We start from the raw sequence: 20,855 nt of genomic DNA on the forward strand, positions 1-20,855 counted from the left end.
ATGTTTCAAATCCCCTAAAAAAAATAGCACCTAAAGGTCTTTGTTAATCTATAACCAAGTTAAACAGCTAGCGTCATTGTGACTCATCATATCATTTGCAGTGGCTTTAAATTTCCCTTTGTTTTTCAGTACAATATGTGCTCACAATTCCTACTGATATATAGTTTTTACCACTGCCACAGAAAATTGCAATGAACTGGTATATATTTCTGAATTTAATGTTTAGGATATAAAGTAAGTAAAGTAAGTAAGTAAGTAAAATGTATCTATAATCACATTTAAACAGCTTTAACTGAACAAAGTGCCATACAAAGTACACTTATATCAACATTGTACTTTTTTCATGTAATTACCGGTACATAAAAAGTACAATAGTAGACAAATAGAATAAGGAATTTAACACTAAGGAGACATAATGAAAACAACAACAACCAAAAGACAGCTTAAGGACAGACAAAGGTACAGATATAAAAATAATGAGAGATTAGTGTGGTAATGTAAATGTAAATGAGATGTTAATTAATAGTTTTCGGATCATAGCTGAACTAATTAATGCAACATAGAAGTTTAATTTCAGAAGAAAACACAATGCCTTTCAGAATCTGCTCAAAACACAAACAATGACACTTAACAGTAACTTGAAAACACTTTGTTCATTCACATTGTTTGATACGGAGAAGAATAGGAGCTGAATCAATGAATGATATCTCTGACACACTCTTAATAAATGCAAATGTTTGCAAAAACCCAAACATACATTGGTTGTGATGGGGTTTCTCCTCTGGCTAGCTACTCACGGTCCCCATAATCCACAAAGAGTCATTTGACATACAGGGAGTGCAGAATTATTAGGCAAATGAGTATTTTGTCCACATCATCCTCTTCATGCATGTTGTCTTACTCCAAGCTGTATAGGCTCGAAAGCCTACTACCAATTAAGCATATTAGGTGATGTGCATCTCTGCAATGAGAAGGGGTGTGGTCTAATGACATCAACACCCTATATCAGGTGTGCATAATTATTAGGCAACGTCCTTTCCTTGGGTCAAATGGGTCAAAAGAAGGACTTGACAGGCTCAGAAAAGTCAAAAATAGTGAGATATCTTGCAGAGGGATGCAGCAGTCTCAAAATTGCAAAGCTTCTGAAACTGCAGGATCTAGGACTGAGCAGCTCCCTCTGCAGCTGGATCCTTAGCTTCCTGTCTGACAGACGCCAAGTGGTCAGACTGGGCAGCATCACCTCATCCCCCGTCACACTGAACACTGGTGCTCCACAGGGGTGTGTACTGAGCCCTCTCCTGTACTCACTCTACACCTACGACTGCACAGCCACTAACAGCTCCAACATCATTGTGAAGTTTGCGGACGACACTACAGTGGTGGGTCTTATCACCAACGGTGATGAGACGGCTTACAGGGAGGAGGTCAGCGCCCTGACCCACTGGTGTCAAGACAACCATCTCACCCTCAACGTCGCAAAGACAAAGGAGTTGATAGTGGACTTCCGGAGGTGCAGAGAAGTACACACCCCCATCACCATCAACGGCGCTGCTGTGGAGAGAGTGAGCAGCTTCCGGTTCCTTGGAGTACATCTGGCTGAGGATCTTACGTGGTCAGTACACATAAACAAAACACTGAAGAAGGCGCAGCAGCGCCTCTTCTTTCTCAGGAGACTGAAAAGATTTGGCATGAGCCCTCGCATCCTCAGGACCTTCTATCACTGTGCTATTGAGAGCATCCTCACTGGATGCATCACCACCTGGTATGGCAACAGCACCGCCTACAACCGCAAAGCTCTCCAGCGAGTAGTGCGGTGCTCTGAATGGATAATTGGAGGTGAGCTTCCCTCCCTCCAAGACATCTACAGGAAGCGCTGCCTGAGGAAAGCGGGGAGGATCATCAAGGACTCCAGTCACCCCAGCCATAAACTGTTCAGACTGCTTCCATCAGGAAGGAGGTTCTGCAGCATCCGGTCCCGTACCAGCAGACTGAGAGACAGCTTCTTTCACCAGGCCATCAGACTGCTGAACACGTCATAGACACCTCAGCTTCACTACTGGAACTTCAACATTATGCACTCCATACTGTACAGTAACGCCACTGTTTTGCACATGTCTCAACTCTGTATATTTTTATATATTTTATTTATTGACTCTATTTAATTTGTAAAATATGTGTACACACACACACACACACGTAGAAAAACATTTAGTATACACATCCAGAAATTTTTTATTTTTTTTTTGCATATACTATTATATATTGTACATATATTTATTAGTTTCAGATTTAGCCATTCGTATATTTTGCCTGTTTATGTTATTGTATTTTGCACAACTCTGTTGCTTGTGAAGCTCGCACACAAGAATTTCACTCGCATGTGCTGTACCAATGTACCTGCACATGTGATGTGACAATAAAAGTGATTTGATCATCGAACAATCAAGCGTTTCATTCAAAATAGTCAACAGGGTCGCAAGAAGCGTGTGGAAAAACCAAGGCACAAAATAACTGCCCATGAACTGAGAAAAGTCAAGCGTGCAGCTGCCAAGATGCCACTTGGCACCAGTTTGGCCATATTTCAGAGCTGCAACATCACTGGAGTGCCCAAAAGCACAAGGTGTGCAATACTCAGAGACATGGCCAAGGTAAGAAAGGCTGAAAGACGACCACCACTGAACAAGACACACAAGCTGAAACGTCAAGACTGGGCCAAGAAATATCTCAAGACTGATTTTTCTAAGGTTTATGGACTGATGAAATGAGAGTGAGTCTTGATGGGCCAGATGGATGGGCCCGTGGCTGGATTGGTAAAGGGCAGAGAGCTCCAGTCCGACTCAGACGCCAGCAAGGTGGAGGTGGAGTACTGGTTTGGGCTGGTATCATCAAAGATGAGCTTGTGGGGCCTTTTCGGGTTGAGGATGGAGTCAAGCTCAACTCCCAGTCCTACTGCCAGTTTCTGGAAGACACCTTCTTCAAGCAGTGGTACAGGAAGAAGTCTGCATCCTTCACGAAAAACATGATTTTCATGCAGGACAATGCTCCATCACACGCGTCCAAGTACTCCACAGCGTGGCCGGCAAGAAAGGGTATAAAAGAAGAAAAACTAATGACATGGCCTCCTTGTTCACCTGATCTGAACCCCATTGAGAACCTGTGGTCCATCATCAAATGTGAGATTTACAAGGAGGGAAAACAGTACACCTCTCTGAACAGTGTCTGGGAGGCTGTGGTTGCTGCTGCACGCAATGTTGATGGTGAACAGATCAAAACACTGACAGAATCCATGGATGGCAGGCTTTTGAGTGTCCTTGCAAAGAAAGGTGGCTATATTGGTCGCTGATTTGTTTTTGTTTTGTTTTTGAATGTCAGAAATGTATATTTGTGAATGTGGAGATGTTATATTGGTGTCACTGGTAAAAATAAATAATTGAAATGGGTATATATTTGTTTTTTGTTAAGTTGCCTAATAATTATGCACAGTAATAGTCACCTGCACACACAGATATCCCCCTAAAATAGCTAAAACTAAAAACAAACTAAAAACTACTTCCAAAAACATTCAGCTTTGATATTAATGAGTTTTTTGGGTTCATTGAGAACATGGTTGTTGTTCAATAATAAAATTATTCCTCAAAAATACAACTTGCCTAATAATTCTGCACTCCCTGTATTTCCATGTGAACAGGGTGAAAAAACAGTTTTGATACTTAAATTGTGTCAAAATGACTTTTTGAGGCATTTTTAGTGTAAGATGTACTTGGTAAATGTGTGCGGATTTATTTTTTGTATGTTAGTTGAGTTGTGTTACCAAAATCAAGTCTCTTGGACTCTTGGCATTTTGTTTCCACCCAAACAGGTCAGACCGCTGGGTGGAATATTTCGGTTACATGAATGACAGTATAAATATATATCAGGATGCATGAGTTTGATTAACCGACCATGCTACAGATAACTCAATAAAACCAAACCATATGCTCACATCCAGTTGTCCTCCAACACTTACCAGTAATAGATGACATCGTTACTACACTTCCTCAGTATACCTGGAGAAGGGTGTCTGGACAATGTTTCCAAGAGGAAAGGACGAGGAATGTTATTATCATGGCTACCTTTGCCAAATGTGATTTATTGTGTGTCCCCTGCAGGGGCCAGCATACTGTACCCTGTACAGGAACACATCTCAGTTTTTATTCGTTTTCTTTGACATGGTTGCGAGTTGGAGACTAGTGCGTGTTAAACAAAATGAGTGTACGTGGTGATTTCCTTTGACCAGTTCAGTTTAGCTGTAATGCTGACGGCCGCTGTGGAACACAATCAACCAGAATAAACAGCCGGAGTCAAACTTAACAATCTAATCTCTTGTTCTGACATACTAACCAGCTTAAATACCGATGAACAATTTGTGCTGGCAAAATTTTCCCAGCACACTGCGATAGGATGACTAAAACCCAAGATTTATACCCTGATTGCACTTGACTGATTGCACCGACCCATGTTGTGTAACACCAGTGTCAGTGGAAATAACGTACCAAAGTTACAGCACAAACTACCAATGTGGGGAAGGATAGGCCTCATATTTTCCTGATGCATTTACACACAAAACAAACTGCACCCAGTTTATTAATTGTCTGCTTATGACTTCTTTGTCTTTCGGTAACATCTGTACTGCTTTACATCTTAAAGAACCCCAGTTTGCCAGTGTTGTTGTTGTAGTATTTTTACAGAAAGATATGTGAGAATTACAATAGCATTATGCAGATGCAGTCTCCTTCTAAATCCTCTCACAAAATGTAGGCCAAACAGGTGAAGGCCGCTAACTTGCCCTGTCCCGGTCTGCCACACAGGAGGCACAGGATGATGTGATTTAGGATTTTAATCCGGAAAAAAAAAAAAGAAAAAAAAACATGGGTCGCAAGATTACTAACAGAGGAAAGCATTTTCTCTTTTTTTGGACTGTGCTTTTCATTTCACTGCGTGTTTTTAGAGGTACACAGTGCGCACAGCAATGAAAGCGAAGGTAAATAAATAATTAAGTCATGAAAGATTGAAAGCTTGATGAATGATATTGTTTAAAGCTGCATGGTACCAGTGTGCATAGCACGACATCCACGTTTTGGTGTTCTGTCATATTTACAGTGCACAGGACTTCTAAAATGTATAACAGGATTGTTATAGTCAATTCTCGTAATGACCCGCTCCATCTTCCCGAACAAGCCAGGAAATCTTCGTATAAACATGGCATCCATCCACTGCGAACTGAGTCACATCCAGGGCGAGACCGCAGCCTGCAGAATGAACAGCAGAAACACACGGAGGAGGGGAAGAGCCAAAACGTGATGGAGGAATCACCGGAGCGGCAAAAAAAAAAAAGGAAAAAGGGGGGATAATTTCTAGTGGGAGGGGAGAGAGAGAGAGACGAGGAGAGGTTGAGGGAAAGGAGAGAGAAAAAACATGTAGAGGAGTTGGGGTAGTGGCCTAGATGTGTGAAACGCCAGGGGTTGCCTTTTTTTCTTTCTTTTTTTGGTTCACTGCTTGACTAACACAGTCAACCCAATAGTGGAACAAATATAACAGGGACGTCCTGAAGCACCAAACTAAATGAAAAGTTGTGTAGACCTCTCAGTTTTGCGCTTTTTAAATAATATGCAAACTTTAGAGTTGGGGTGGTCCTGAGTTTTGGTGCACAGAAATACAATAAAATAAAGAGTTCTTGGTGGTATGTGCAAACTAAAACACCCACACAGGGACTAAATCTATCTCTTTTATGCCGCTTGACTGATAACGATGGCCTTGGAGGCAGACGGAGGTTCATCAAGGAGCGCTCCTGAAAAATATCCCCGGGCGGCGTTGGAGCGCAACGGCTACGTGAAGACATGTGTCACCCCGCTGTTCCAGGACGCAGGGTGCCAGTCGTCGTGGCTCAGACTCGCCGTGACATGGACTTGCCGAGGAGTGTCGTCTGCGGTCTGCGTTGCCTCCATCTCCGTTACTCTCGCTCTGCTGCTCAGATTGGTCGACTGGGATGCAGGCAGCAGGACCAACGGAAATAGCAGCGGCTCCGACCCTCGTCTTCATTTCGCGGCGGGCTGCGCTGTCGAGCTGCTTTTGAGCGTGTGTTACTGCGTCTCCCCCGCTTTTACACTCGTATGTGCCTTCTTCTGGGTAGGGCTGTATCTGATTCGCTGCGGAGTACTCATCCGCACCGCGCTGTTTCTGTTAGCGGTGTGCCACTTGGGCGAAGCCGCGGCGCATTCCCTCCTGTGCGGCGCCGAGGAGCAGCTGCTGTCCTTCTCCGCAACCCTGGTAGTCCTCGGCTGCCTAGGCAGCGGGGCTCTGCTGGTCGTCCGGCTGGGTCAGGGAGTGTCCATCCTCGTCTTCATTAGCGTCATCAGGACCGTCTCACTTGTCTCCCTGAGTCGAGTCCGGGCCAGTTGGAGACCCTACCTGGCCTACCTGCTGGGGCTGCTGGGGGTTTTGCTTGCGAGGTATGCTGACCGGCTCTTGCCGGCCTCAGGGACCAGCGGGACGGGGTGCTGTGGCTCTGTGACCGGGGCGAAGGAGGAGGACATCCCTGTCTTCAAAAGGAGACGGAGGTCCAGCTCCATAGCGGCCTCGGAAATGATGGCTCACAGTCAGAGCAACAGCAAGTCCCACCGCAGGACTTCGCTGCCTTGCATTCCGCGGGACCAGGTAAGATGTAACTTTGGACCGGACCTTACTGGCTGTTTTGTTACTGATTTGCTTAGGAACTTTCAACCACTGGCATGTAATGCTTTCGAGTCCCCCTCTTTCTCTGATGGCATGTGTGAGAGCTTTACATGCATTTTTTTTAAACATTGGGCCAAAACGGAATAGGCCGAAGACACTATAATAACACTTGTTTTGATGACCTGTTTGCTCCATGCAGGGCCACATCTGTGTTTTCCCAAGATGCTTGTTAATGTAGTATTTTGGTGCTTTGGTCTTTTGAATTTCACGATCCTGTACATCCCTTTAAACACCGATGTTTACCTTGAGCCTACTCTGACGTTGTTCATTTGGTCATCATAGTTGTGCTGTGCTCTGTTTGGGGCTGCTGATAAGGAAATGGATGGTGTATTTATCACGCCAAGTTACCGCGTGCCTGTGTGTGTGTGTCTGTATTCGCGTGCATAGGTGTGAAGTCACATGTAAATATTTTTGCAAGCCTCTGCTTCTCCAGCTTGCAGGCCCGTGGTGCCGTGTCAGACTTTTTACACATATTATCTTTATGGCAGCATAAGGGATTGTGAATAATGGCTCACAGCTTGTGATTATATATATATATATATATATATATATATATATATATATATATATATATATATATATATATATATATATATATATATATATATATACTAAAACCGGGAAATTTAAATAAAACATACATACAAAATAATGTGACTTAATGTGATTAAAACTTAATGTGACTTAAAAAATACATGTTAAGTAATGTTAAGTTTTTAATATATCACAGATGGTGCCTTCTTCTTAGAACAGTGCTCCAACCTCCAAACATCCATCCCTTCACACTCATGGATGCTACCTTGTTTGAATGTTCTTCGCCCGTCTTTGCCCCCCTCCTTCTTTTTGGTTCTTATGTCCTACACCGGCAAGCTGAGATAAAATGAATGTTATATGAAGCCACTCATTTTCAACTGAAAGTGTCACCACATGGTGCATAGTAATAGGGAGGCATGCTGGTGTTTTCACAGTGGGGATTCGGTGATCATCCCGAGTGGGTGAGCTTGTGTCACAGTCACCCGTGTATGGCTTAGCTACAGAAGCAGCATAATCCTGATTACGCTGCTCTTTTTCTTCAACTTTACCCTGATCTCATTTGTAGATTTTGAGAATAGAGAGAGAAAGGAAACATGGCAGAGAAAGAAAAGCTTAACAGTAGCAGTTAAATGGCTTGGTTTATGGTGTAATCACAGTGGATGATGGTGCTTTCTGTACGTCCACACAAAAACGTTGGTACTTTGTACACACTTTGTAGCTTTCTATTATTTATATTTGTCCTGTGGAAGAGGGAGCGTACCTCATATTGCTTTCTGGAGAAAAATATACAGGTGCTGTTTTCTGTGATTTTACTGAGACTGTTTGATGTTTTTAAGGAGAATCAAAACATTCATTAATGCCCTGTTAAAAAGAACGTTTCCTTCCTGACTTTTGCATTATAAAACATTATTATAATTAGCTATATATCCATGTTAGACTGAATTGCCATAGATACATTTTGTCTCACAGAAGCCTAAAATTTGTGTTTACCTGAGATGAACTCAGTGTGGGTGATGGTGAGCCACCAAGTGCCCCAAAATAGCAAAGGGAATACACCTTTCACAGTTTACTAATCTGGACTCACCCACATTGTCCCAACACACAAGTTTCATTCTCTCACGTCAAGCTGTTCCCACATCAGCTGTCTGACTCGTGATGCTGGGATGTTCACTGCTAATTGGTATCTAGGGAACAGTGAGTTAGTGGACTATCTGTACTATTAGAAGAGCTCCATTACCCATTCTGGTCACCATGTTTGGAACAGGAATAGTGACAAATTGAATTCTGAGAGTTAAAAAAAAAAACAATGAAAATTTTTTTAACTGACCAGCTGCTGAGGACAGCGCGTCCTCTTTTAACCTTTTCCCACTGGGTGTAATCTGTAGGACCGACGCACGGACACAGATGTACGCCACAAAAAGAGAAAGAAATTCAAAGCAATTGGATTGCTCTTAAACCTCTTAAACTTCCACCAGGTCACCGGAGGGCCACCTGGGGTTAGCACTGGTTTTTGTTTTAGCCACACACATTACATAGGTAAATTTCCAGAAGCAAAATGAGGTTATATTAAAAATCAAGCACATTTTTGAGGTTGCGGCCTTTATCTCAGAGCCTCTCTTTGACACAGATGCTCACAGTTTATCCATACTGTAGAAAATGAAGCTCTCCAGAGTGCAGTTGTACCTGAGAGAAGCGGGCGTTTTCATCAAGCGTTGGTTGTGCAGTATTTATGAAGCAGGCTGGTGCAGCCTGCCAAGCCAGAGGCAAGACAGGCACTCTGCTGAACAGGAAGCTGGGAAATAGCATTGGCTCAGCTCCATGGCTTTATTTCAGTATTTTTTTTTCTCTAAAGTGAATGGGATTAATTCTCCTGCTGATGCACCACTACGTTAAAGCCTGTTGGTTTCTGCTGTCCATACAAAGGAGTTTATAATATTTGATGATTTTAACATCCATTATGATCCTTCTGGATCAGCTCCACACAGAGGCCTTGTGTTTTGACAGGAGTTGTTTGTCTTTTAGCCAGGGTCTCAGTGGGATGGGGGATTTTGGGGAATAGTATTTTGTTTGTTGGGTTGCATGCAGCTGACAAACACTTGCTGTGTGCAACATGACAACAACCATAAGTATGTCGATAAGCAGCGTAATATTTACATTTATTTTATTTATTTTTTTATGGCGGTGTTTGCTTTTTCAGTTGCATAGCAGCAATATGGGTTTACTGAAATATTTGCACATTGTTTCACCCGAGGCTAATTTCACTACTTTATATCACGATTAAGGTTGCTCTCTTGTTCAAATCATTTTCATAATCTCTTCACCATATAAAGTATCTGTGTCAAACAGGAGGGGAAAGGCGGGAGAGAGACAGATTCTAAAGCAGAAACATGTGCTCTGAAATCTATTTGAGGGAAGGCCCACATTCTCTCACTGACGCACATACATTTCCAGGGAGACACAACCAGCTCCAGTCGCCAGAGCGCTCTTACTCTGAATGGCATCCAGTCTTAACATACAGTATTTTTTCTTTTATAGGATAATGATGGAGAGTTTTTAAAATCATTTAAAATGCATAGATAATACAGCAAGTTTTTATCTTCTCAATAATTGCCAGTAAAAGCACAGATGACTGTACAATATCAGAAACTGTGTTAAAGCTTTGCAGTGCAAATATAATAGGATTATGGTTCAGTGAACCTTGTTATTAGGACAAATAAACCGTATACAAACTGAGACGCTATAAAAAACACGAGTTGTGGGCTTGTTGGTTTGAGTATACCTCATGTTTTGTTATTTATTGTTGTTGCAGATGTCACCTGTAAACAGCAACTGTATTTATAGAAATAGCCACTTCCATAATAATTAGACAATTCCCTGATGTCAGTGTAGCTGTTTAATATGGTTAGCTGAGCTTCCCTGCCATTTTCACGTGTGTTCATTTTCCTATATGTATATTTACTGCAAACTGGAAACAGAGAAGCTTCACCTTCAGTGTAGAATTTGTGCCTTACCACCAAAACCAACATGTTTCAAAAGTTGCAACTTTTACTTTGAAGGGGAACGGATGCTGTTTCCGGGTTGCATCTCACTGGTGCTCTATGATAAGTTAGTGAGTGTTTACAGACGAATTGGAGTCTTCCATGAAAACTGAAGGTGGCCGTGCTAATCTGCTGGTCTCCAAAGAAATCACAAGGAGGTTTTTAGTGCAGCGCCCTCTGTGGGACCAGCAAGCTAAGCCGTCGGGGAATGCATGTATTTCTCTAAGGACTGGCAGTTATCAGGGCAACATTGATCGGTCTTTAGGCCTGCATGACCTGAGAGTTGCAATTCTCCAATCAGCCTGGGCCATTAGATAATAAGGCTGTGCAAGGTTGTGTATGTCATTGATTTATCTCACAGTACACCTGAAAAAATGTTGGACTTACTGTGCTGTGTATAGTAGATGAAAAGATTATGAAAACATATAGCACTGTGGAAAAGTCTTGGGCCACTCTCCATTTCTTTATTCTTTGTTAGGAAAATGGGAAAAAGGTGCGGCAGTTTATTGAACATTGTGCAAAAATACATAGAAATACAGTGTATGAGGTAAAAAGAGTTTAAAATTCTAAAATTTGGTATGACCACCTTTATTCTTCAGGACAGCCTGAAATCTCTTAGGCACGGTTTCTTGTAATTTCTTTAAGTGATCTTCAGGAATAATTCTCCAGGCGTCTTGAAGGACATTTAAAGCTCTTCTTTGGATGGTGACTGCCTTTTTGTTCTGTCTTCTGTCAGTCATCCTACACTGCTTCAGTAATGTTGAGGTCTCTGGGGATGCCAGTGCAGGACTGATAATATTCCACTGTGTCTTTTCTATCCAGGTGTGGTTTTACTGCACTGACAGTATGTTTGGAATTATTGTCATGCTGAAAAATTAAGCTATTGCCATTCCAATACTTCCCAGATGGTACTGGAAAATCTGACCATATGTTTCTATCTCCATAATTTGGAGGGATTCTCAGTTCCAATTTCAAATTTATTGAAATTGAGGTTAAGTGGCTTCATGAAATCCTCTCAACATAATCAGGTACTGACCATGTTGGACTGAAAATGAGTGAAAAGGAAGTCAATCTCCTGGAGAACTATTGCTCGAGACCACTTTAAATTTTACAGAAATGTCTGACTCAGTGCATGCAAACTATAAAATAATGAGGGCTGGCTCAAGACTTTCACACATTAGTATATCTATACATAAAAAAAAAATTTTTTTTGCTATACCTGAGCAGCTCTACAGTGTTTTCTACTAGATTATAGTAACATTTAAACAGCAGTAATTTAAGTACCTCAAAGAAAAAAACCCCAAAAGGTTATATTTGTGCATAAAGTGAAAAAGTGTGAGCAGGAAACTTAACAGTCTTGATTAGATATTACTGTTTATATATCACTACATTTCAGTTATAAACATATATACTCCTTTACTATTAAAAAGACACACTGAAAAACAGGGAAGGTAGTCATAGTGATAAAACAGTGAAAACAGACTTCCTGAAGACATGGGTGAATATGTGTGCGTGCGTGCGTGCGTGTGTGTGTGCGTGACAAAGAGCTTTAAAAAGCTGGGGGTGGGGGGTAGCTGGAGTTAATGTGGGGTATAAGAGGAGTGTTGAAAGATTTGCAGTTTACAGCGAGGCAAAACGTGGGAGTGAGAGGAGATTCTCTGCCAAGCTCCGCTTAAGTGTTGATTGTAAAAGGACAACTATCTGATCCTCGTGTTCAACCTCTTTGCTTCTGTTCTAAACACACCTTTGCTCTGAACGCTCACATGGACTCACACACAGCTGAGGCAAGTTCGTACTGACTGCTTATAGTTTGCCTGGCAGTTATTGCGTATGTGTTTTTAATGTGTTTGTGCATATGTAAGGTGAAGATGGCCCAGTGCCACATGCCTCCAGAGAGAGGGAGAGAGAACACAGGGCAGGGGGAAAAGAGCAAGAGCAAAAGAAAGTGTGTGCAATAGAGTGGCCTCCGCAGCTTGCTCTTTAAAAGCAACAGCAAATAATTTTAACCTTTTCTGGTCATTTCTGTATACTGTACACGCGCTTACACACACACGCACATACAGTGGGTTCCCTGCTGGCTGTCCAGATGAGGTTTGGTGGCGCTGGACAAGGATTGCCTTGTTACTCGATTCAATGGTGTGTTTTAGCTCCAAAATATGTTTGGTGAGAGGTGAGGAGGGGTGAGGGGAGGGTGGTTGGCCTGGGCAGGGGGCAACATTGACAAGCAGACTCTAGACCTGTCCATACATCTGTCTGCAGGTATGTCTGCTTCTCTCTTCCCCTACAGTAAACACTCTTACACACTTTACTTTCATGACATTTGTCAGTTTAAGCCTTCACGAAAAACCCAACACGCCACCTCACACATCACACATTTAAGTGTTCTTTGTTGTTCAGCTTTCCCTTTACTCTGTGGACGCAGAGCATGGGCAGTTTGGATCAGCGAGGACATAAGCAGAGGTACATTTTTAAAACTGTATTTATGCAGGAATTGCTGGCATGTGTGCATCTCTTTCATTGCTGTGCCCTGGGTTTACAGACTTAGTTAACACCTACTGACGTACCTGGGAGCTACACAGCAGCACAAGCAGTGTTGGAGTACTGGTGACCCAACTAGCTTAAAGAATGCCCTTCTCCTTAATCTTTTCAGAATTATCAGGAAATACGAGGGATTTACCTTTTCAACAACCGGCATCAGGTCATCCTGGCATCTCCAAAACCTGTTAAAAATATACTGTGGGTTCAGGGTGATTCTTGAGCTTGCAAAGTGATGTAAAAAATATTTCTAAAGTTTTGATGAAAAAAAAACAACAACTATTTTTCAGTGGCAACATTTCCTGCAAAAAAATGCATTTACATATTAAAACTGGACCATTAACATCTTAACGGCTAAAGTCAGTCTAATTATTGTTGTATGTATTTAAATTGTTAGCTTTTTTATTTTAGCTAAAAAAATTATGGGAAAATATGTTTCATCATTTAAAGTATTTAAATGTTTAAATAGAATATTATTTAAATAGTATTCACAATATCTATATGTTGTTGAGTGCATGTTCAAATACAGGTGTGTGTGTCTGCGTAAGACTGTATGCGTGTCCTTCGTCGTGGTTTATGCTTGGTCAACAGTCTGCCAACACTGTGTTTATCTTGGATGCCTCCAGCCTGTCTGTGGATTACCCAATCAGATAATCAAGGATATAATTGCATCACATGCATCTGGGAGTGTTTTTCCCTTCCATTATCCCTCATAATGCACACATACACGTCTCGCTCACGCACACATACACGCTGCAGACACACGCGGCAGGTTTCATCTAGGCATAAGAATGCAAAGCTGTCTTTACCTGCTGTATTCTGTTTTGACAGAAGAGCATCACTGACTGCTAAAGTGCTTTGAAGAGAGATACTCTGGCATACCTGCTCTTTCAGAAATGGGTCTGAAGTTATTATAATGATGGGGAAGTGGACATGAAACAATGCATGAGAGACTACCATGATATTTTGCTTCTGATGTTTAAAATAACTCACGGGTTTATTTTAGTTTGTAATGAGTCCTTTTTCCCCCTTCTTTTTTAACCCTAACCCTAACCCCACAAATTATCATCACTCACAGATCAGTGCTGTCGCTCTCTATACACAGTTCGCGCGATTGCAAAGTGAAAGCAAAAAAACAAGCGCAAATTCAAACGCGATTGCAATATGTCACATATTGACAGTGGCTCACCGATGCCAATGACATAATTACCCAGCTACATTTCTGAAAGAATGCAAAAGCATTGACATATATTTTTCCGTCCTACGATAGCCCGACGGGCAGGGCAGAGATAGATTTTGGTAGCCCGACTGAAAAAAATCGCTAGCCCCGGGACGTCGGGCTAGCGATATTGCGAGCCCTTTATCTGATCGAGGAATCACTCATCTTTGGAAAAGAGAGTTTATTACAGAGAAATGTCTCTTTCCAAAATAAAAGCTATACTATCCGCTTCTTCTGGGCTATATTCTCAGCAGCATATTAAACATATAAGGAGAATCATGTGCTAACAGCTGTCTAAATGACTCGGCTAAAGTTAGTAGCATGCATGCTTGTTTTTGTCTTTGCACTAGGATGATGTCGGCGTAAATGTGCAGTCATATTCGTTGTGTTCATATTCGTTGTGTTCCCACTAGTGCTTTCATGTTAATCTCGTTGAAATGACCTTAACGCCACAACACGGCAAATCTCCGTTAACGAGCTACGCCGATCGCCCCGTGCATGGGGCTAGACGGCCAACACATTAACGAGCTAACTGCTCGTTAACACACTAGTTCCCACCCATGTAATTGAGCATTGCATGGCACATCCAACATACTGTTTTACTTTAGTCCATGACGCGCTTACCTTCAGGGTCATACGTCACATGAAAACCAAAATAATTCCAAACGCCCGATCTGAATGAGAGTGGGGGAGGGCCATGTCGCAAGGGGAGCTTAACTTCTGTCTCGCTAGCTTGCCCTGCGCTCTTCCTTCTGACGATGCTGTCTGTGTTGAACGCTCAGTGAATCTGCATTTGACTACTCCGCCTAGGCTGCACTGTCGAGCCTAGGCGGAGTAGTCGAACGCAGATTCACTGAGCGCTCAACACAGACAGCATCGTCAGAAGGAAAGTTGATAAAATAAATTACAAATTTTGTATTGTTCGATACATATGCGTACCGAACCGAAAGCACTGTATCGAACGGTTCAAAATATATATATATATATATGTATATATATATATATATCATAGCAGCTGGATAGCGTAGTGGTTAGACTACATGCCTTTGGAACAGAGGATCGCAAGTTCGATTCCTGCCTGGGGCGTCTGTATCCAGTAAGGGTCCTAAGGCTAGACCCCCTATGCTAAGCGAGCCTACCGCAGACATGAGCGAGACAAATAAACATGAAGGCATGCCGGCTCGGACGTCGCCCGGATCAACAAGGTCCGCGTCAGGTGTTGAGGAACCAGGGCACCCTGACGAAAAGTGGGCTACTGGAACAAGAAGGCATCGGTGGGCAAGAGACGAAAACAGGGTGCTACGGCAAGGAGGAGTCAGGACGCCAGGTCAGGGGGGCGATATCATCACCCCCAAGTGCGATAGGAGAAGGATCGTTGAGTGCGAGAGGAACTGACCTGAAAAATAGGATCATGGCCAAGCTTGGAACCTGGATCCCCTGTAGCCGGTTACCAAGATTACGTGAAGTACCCTCAGAAGGTCTGCTAGATGATGTTAATGCAGCACTACGGGCAATACCTACAACCACAATTACCGACACTAACAAGCTGATCTACAAGCCGGAGGTACACCAGAGAAATAGAAGGCAGGAGAATAAACCAGCTGTTCTCCACAGAACCAGCAAAGTTTGAAGTTGTTCAAAAACGCTTTATTTCGCCAAGACAATGCGTTTCTCACTGTTACATGCATTTGAATGGGAAACTCGCCTGAGACAAAGTATAGGTTTTCATTATGTGAATAATTTTAAAATCTTAGCTCAAACGGCTGCAAAAGACAGTGTGTTTCTCACTGTTACATGCATTTGAATGGGAAACTCGCCTGAGACAAAGTATAGGTTTTCATTATGTGAATAATTTTAAAATCTTAGCTCAAACGGCTGCAAAACCTGTTCTGTTTGCCCAGCACGGGGATATTGAGTTCTATAAGATAAAGCCATAAACATGTTTGTCTGAGTCTTCTATCAAAAGTTACAGCGATTTATATGAAGTTGTTCAAAAACGCTTTATTTCGCCAAGACAATGCGTTTCTCAATGTTACATGCATTTGAATGGGAAACTCGCCTGAAACAAAGTATAGGTTTTCATTATGTGAATAATTTTAAAATCTTAGCTCAAACGGCTGCAAAACCTGTTTGCCCAGCACGGGGATATTGAGTTCTATAAGATAAAGCCATAAACATGTTTGTCTGAGTCTTCTATCAAAAGTTACAGCGATTTATATGAAGTTGTTCAAAAAAACTTTATGTCGCCAAGACAATGCGTTTCTCACTGTTACATGCATTTGAATGGGAAACTCGCCTGAAACAAAGTATAGGTTTTCATTATGTGAATAATTTTAAAATCTTAGCTCAAACGGCTGCAAAACCTGTTTGCCCAGCACGGGGATATTGAGTTCTATAAGATAAAGCCATAAACATGTTTGTCTGAGTCTTCTATCAAAAGTTACAGCGATTTATATGAAGTTGTTCAAAAAAAACTTTATTTCGCCAAGACAATGCGTTTCTCACTGTTACATGCATTTGAATGGGAAACTCGCCTGAGACAAAGTATAGGTTTTCATTATGTGAATAATTTTAAAATCTTAGCTCAAACGGCTGCAAAACCTGTTCTGTTTGCCCAGCACGGGGATATTGAGTTCTATAAGATAAAGCCATAAACATGTTTGTCTGAGTCTTCTATCAAAAGTTACAGCGATTTATATGAAGTTGTTCAAAAACGCTTTATTTCGCCAAGACAATGCGTTTCTCACTGTTACATGCATTTGAATGGGAAACTCGCCTGAAACAAAGTATAGGTTTTCATTATGTGAATAATTTTAAAATCTTAGCTCAAACGGCTGCAAAACCTGTTTGCCCAGCACGGGGATATTGAGTTCTATAAGATAAAGCCATAAACATGTTTGTCTGAGTCTTCTATCAAAAGTTACAGCGATTTATATGAAGTTGTTCAAAAAAACTTTATTTCGCCAAGACAATGCGTTTCTCACTGTTACATGCATTTGAATGGGAAACTCGCCTGAAACAAAGTATAGGTTTTCATTATGTGAATAATTTTAAAATCTTAGCTCAAACGGCTGCAAAGGCCACTGAGAGTACCTCAGTGGCAAGGGAACAATAAGAGAACAGCACCACCAAGGCTGGAGACGGAGCAATACTGGAAGAGCATATGGGAGAAGGATGCAACCCATAACGGCAATGCTCAGTAGCTAGAGGATCTGAGGGCAGACCACAGCGACCTCCCTGAACAGGGTCCAGTAACCATCACAGTGGCAGATATCCAAGAAAGGGTCTCCAGTATGAAGAGTTGGACAGCACCAGGGCCCGACATGGTTCACGCCTACTGGCTGAAGAAGCTGACTGCACTCCACGAGCGTCTGGCAGCACAAATGAACCAGCTGCTAGTTAACGAGAGACACCCGGAATGGCTAACTGAAGGCCGGACGGTCCTGATCCCCAAGGACCCCAAGAAGGGACCGGTCCCCTCCAACTACCGACCAATAACCTGCCTCAGTACTACATGGAAGCTCCTGTCAGGCATCATATCGGCTAAGATGAACAGGCACATGGGTCAATACATGAGCGGGACACAGAAAGGAATTGGCAAGAATACCAGAGGCGCAAAACACCAGCTACTGGTAGACAGAACAATCAGCCGAGACTGCAAGACCAGACTGACCAACCTGTGCACTGCCTGGATTGATTACAAGAAGGCCTATGACTCAATGCCCCACAGCTGGATACTGGAATGCCTAGAATTGTACAAGATCAATGGGACCCTAAGAGCCTTCATCAGGAACTCAATGGGGATGTGGCGTACAACATTAGAGGCCGACTCCAAGCCCATAGCACAAGTCACCATCAAGTGCGGGATCTACCAAGGAGATGCTCTGTCCCCACTGCTGTTCTGCATAGGCCTGAACCCCCTCAGTGAGATCATTAACAAGACTGGCTACGGATACCGACTACGGAACGGAGCAGTTGTCAGCCACCTCCTGTACATGGATGACATCAAGCTGTATGCCAAGAGTGAACGAGACATCGATTCACTGATCCACACTACCAGGCTATACAGCAATGACATTGGAATGTCGTTCGGACTGGAGAAGTGTAGTCGGATGGTATCAAAGAGAGGGAAGGTAGTCAGAACTGAGGGGATTGAACTACAAGAATCAAATCAAATCAAATCAAATCACTTTTATTGTCACATCACATGTGCAGGCACACTGGCACAGCACATGCGAGTGAAATTCTTGTGTGTGAGCCCCACAAGCAACAGAGATGTGCAAACACAACAACACAAACGAGCAAAATACAAGAATGGCCAACCTGAAACTAATAAATATATGTACAATATATAATAGTGTATGCATTTCTGGATGTGTATACTAAATATTTTCCTACGTGTGTGTGTGTGTGTGTGTGTGTGTGTGTGTGTGTGTGTGTGTGTGTGTGTATACATTTTTACAAATTAAATAGTAAAAAATAATAATAATAAAAAAAAAAAAAAATAAATAATAATAATAATAAAATATATAAAATATACAGAGTTGAATATGTGCAAAACAAGTGGCATTTATATACAGTGTGGAGTGCATAATGTTGAAGTTCCAGTAGTGAAGGTGAGGTGTCTATGACGTGTTCAGCAGTCTGATGGCCTGATGGAAAAAGCTGTCTCTCAGTCTGCTGGTACGGGACCGGATGCTGCAGAACCTCCTTCCTGATGGAAGCAGTCTGAACAGTTTATGGCTGGGGTGACTGGAGTCCTTGATGATCCTCCCCGCTTTCCTCAGGCAGCGCTTCCTGTAGATGTCTTGGAGGGAGGGAAGCTCACCTCCAATTATCCGTTCAGAGCACCGCACTACTCGCTGGAGAGCTTTGCAGTTGTAGGCGGTGCTGTTGCCATACCAGGTGGTGATGCATCATTGCAGAAGGCAACATTGCAGACATAGAGGACAGTTACAAGTACCTGGGGATCCCGCAGGCAAATGGGAACCATGAAGAGGCCGCTAGAAAGGCTGCAACCACCAAGTACCTGCAGAGGGTCAGGCAAGTCCTGAGGAGTCAGCTGAATGGTAAGAACAAGATCCGGGCCATCAACACGTACGCCCTGCCCGTGATCAGGTACCCTGCTGGGGTAATAGGCTGACCAAAGGAGGAGATAGAAGCCACTGACATAAAGACAAGAAAGCTCCTTACCATGCATGGAGGGTTTCACCCCAAGTCCAGCACCCTGAGGCTGTACGCTAAGCGGAAGGAAGGGGGCCAGGGACTGGTGAGTGTCAGCACCACAGTCCAGGATGAGACAAGGAACATCCAAGAATACATTGGGAAGATGGCCCCAACTGACCGAGTGCTCAGTGAATACCTCAGGCAGCAGAAACCCAAGAAAGAGGAGGGAAACGAGGAACCATCATGGAAGGACAGGCCCCTGCACGGTATGTACCACCGGCAGATAGAGGAGGTGGCTGATATCCAGAAATCCTACCAGTGGCTGGACAAAGCTGGACTGAAAGACAGCACAGAGGCACTAATCATGGCAGCACAAGAACAAGCTCTGAGTACAAGATCCATAGAGGCTGGGGTCTATCACACCAGGCAAGACCCCAGGTGCAGGCTGTGTAAAGATGCCCCAGAGACAATCCAGCACATAACAGCAGGGTGCAAGATGCTAGCAGGCAAGGCATACATGGAACACCATAACCAAGTGGCCGGCATAGTGTACAGGAACATCTGTGCCGAGTATAACCTGGAAGTCCCGAGGTCAAAATGGGAGATGCCCCCAAGGGTGGTGGAGAATGACCGAGCTAAGATCCTGTGAGACTTCTAGATACAGACGGACAAAATGGTGGTGGCTAACCAACCGGACATAGTGGTGGTAGACAAACAGAAGAAGACGGCCGTAGTGATCGATGTAGCGGTTCCGAATGACAGCAATATCAGGAAGAAGGAACATGAGAAGCTGGAGAAATACCAAGGGCTCAGAGAAGAGCTCGAGAGGATGTGGAGGGTGAAGGTAACGGTGGTCCCCGTGGTAATCGGAGCACTAGGTGCGGTGACTCCCAAGCTAGGCGAGTGGCTCCAGCAGATCCCGGGAACAACATCGGAGATCTCTGTCCAGAAGAGCGCAGTCCTGGGAACAGCTAAGATACTGCGCAGGACCCTCAAGCTCCCAGGCCTCTGGTAGAGGACCCGAGCTTGAAGGATAAACCGCCCGCAGGGGCGTGCTGGGTGTTTTTATATATATATATATATATATGTGTGTGTGTGTGTGTGTGTGTGTGTGTGTGTGTGTGTGTGTATATTTGTGTATATATATATATATATTTATATATATATAGATATATATATATGCAGTCTAAACTAAGGCATATCTTTACTTTACTTTTCTTGGAAGGCTTTCTGACGTTAGGAGGCAAGTTTTTGTGCTGCTGAAAACAGACATTATGATGATGTAGACACTAACTAATTAACAATGATTCAGTGTCCAAACTTTAGAAACAATTATGAAAAAAATCTTTTCTTTTTATATTTTTAAATATAAATGCAATTTAATTAATACTATATGTTATATTGTTTCAGTCTGGAAAAATGCTATGAAAGCCTTGAAATACATGTGGTTTAGTACACCCCATGCCCCCCTTTAGACTCACCCCTGCTTGCTGCAGGTAAACTTCCATATAAAATAGGACGGCTGCCTTCAACCTTCAGCAAGCTCTATAATTTAACTAGTCTGGTATCAAACAAAGTTATCAGATCATCTG

At 42.8% G+C, this 20,855-nt stretch overlaps 1 protein-coding gene across 1 annotated transcript in view; it reads left to right on the forward strand.

The window, feature by feature from the left end:
• Positions 1–5,438: 5,438 nt before the first annotated feature.
• LOC113036022 (cGMP-inhibited 3',5'-cyclic phosphodiesterase A-like) overlaps positions 5,439–20,855 on the forward strand; it is a 70,800-nt gene continuing 55,383 nt past the window's right edge. Inside the window, exon 1 of the mRNA XM_026192015.1 lies at positions 5,439–6,693. Within this exon, the coding sequence (XP_026047800.1) occupies positions 5,788–6,693 (906 nt within the window). The 5' untranslated portion in view covers positions 5,439–5,787. The remainder of the gene's footprint in view (positions 6,694–20,855) is intronic.

This window comes from Astatotilapia calliptera, chromosome 14 (assembly GCF_900246225.1).
Source record: "Astatotilapia calliptera chromosome 14, fAstCal1.2, whole genome shotgun sequence".
Classification (NCBI taxonomy): Eukaryota; Metazoa; Chordata; class Actinopteri; order Cichliformes; family Cichlidae; genus Astatotilapia; species Astatotilapia calliptera.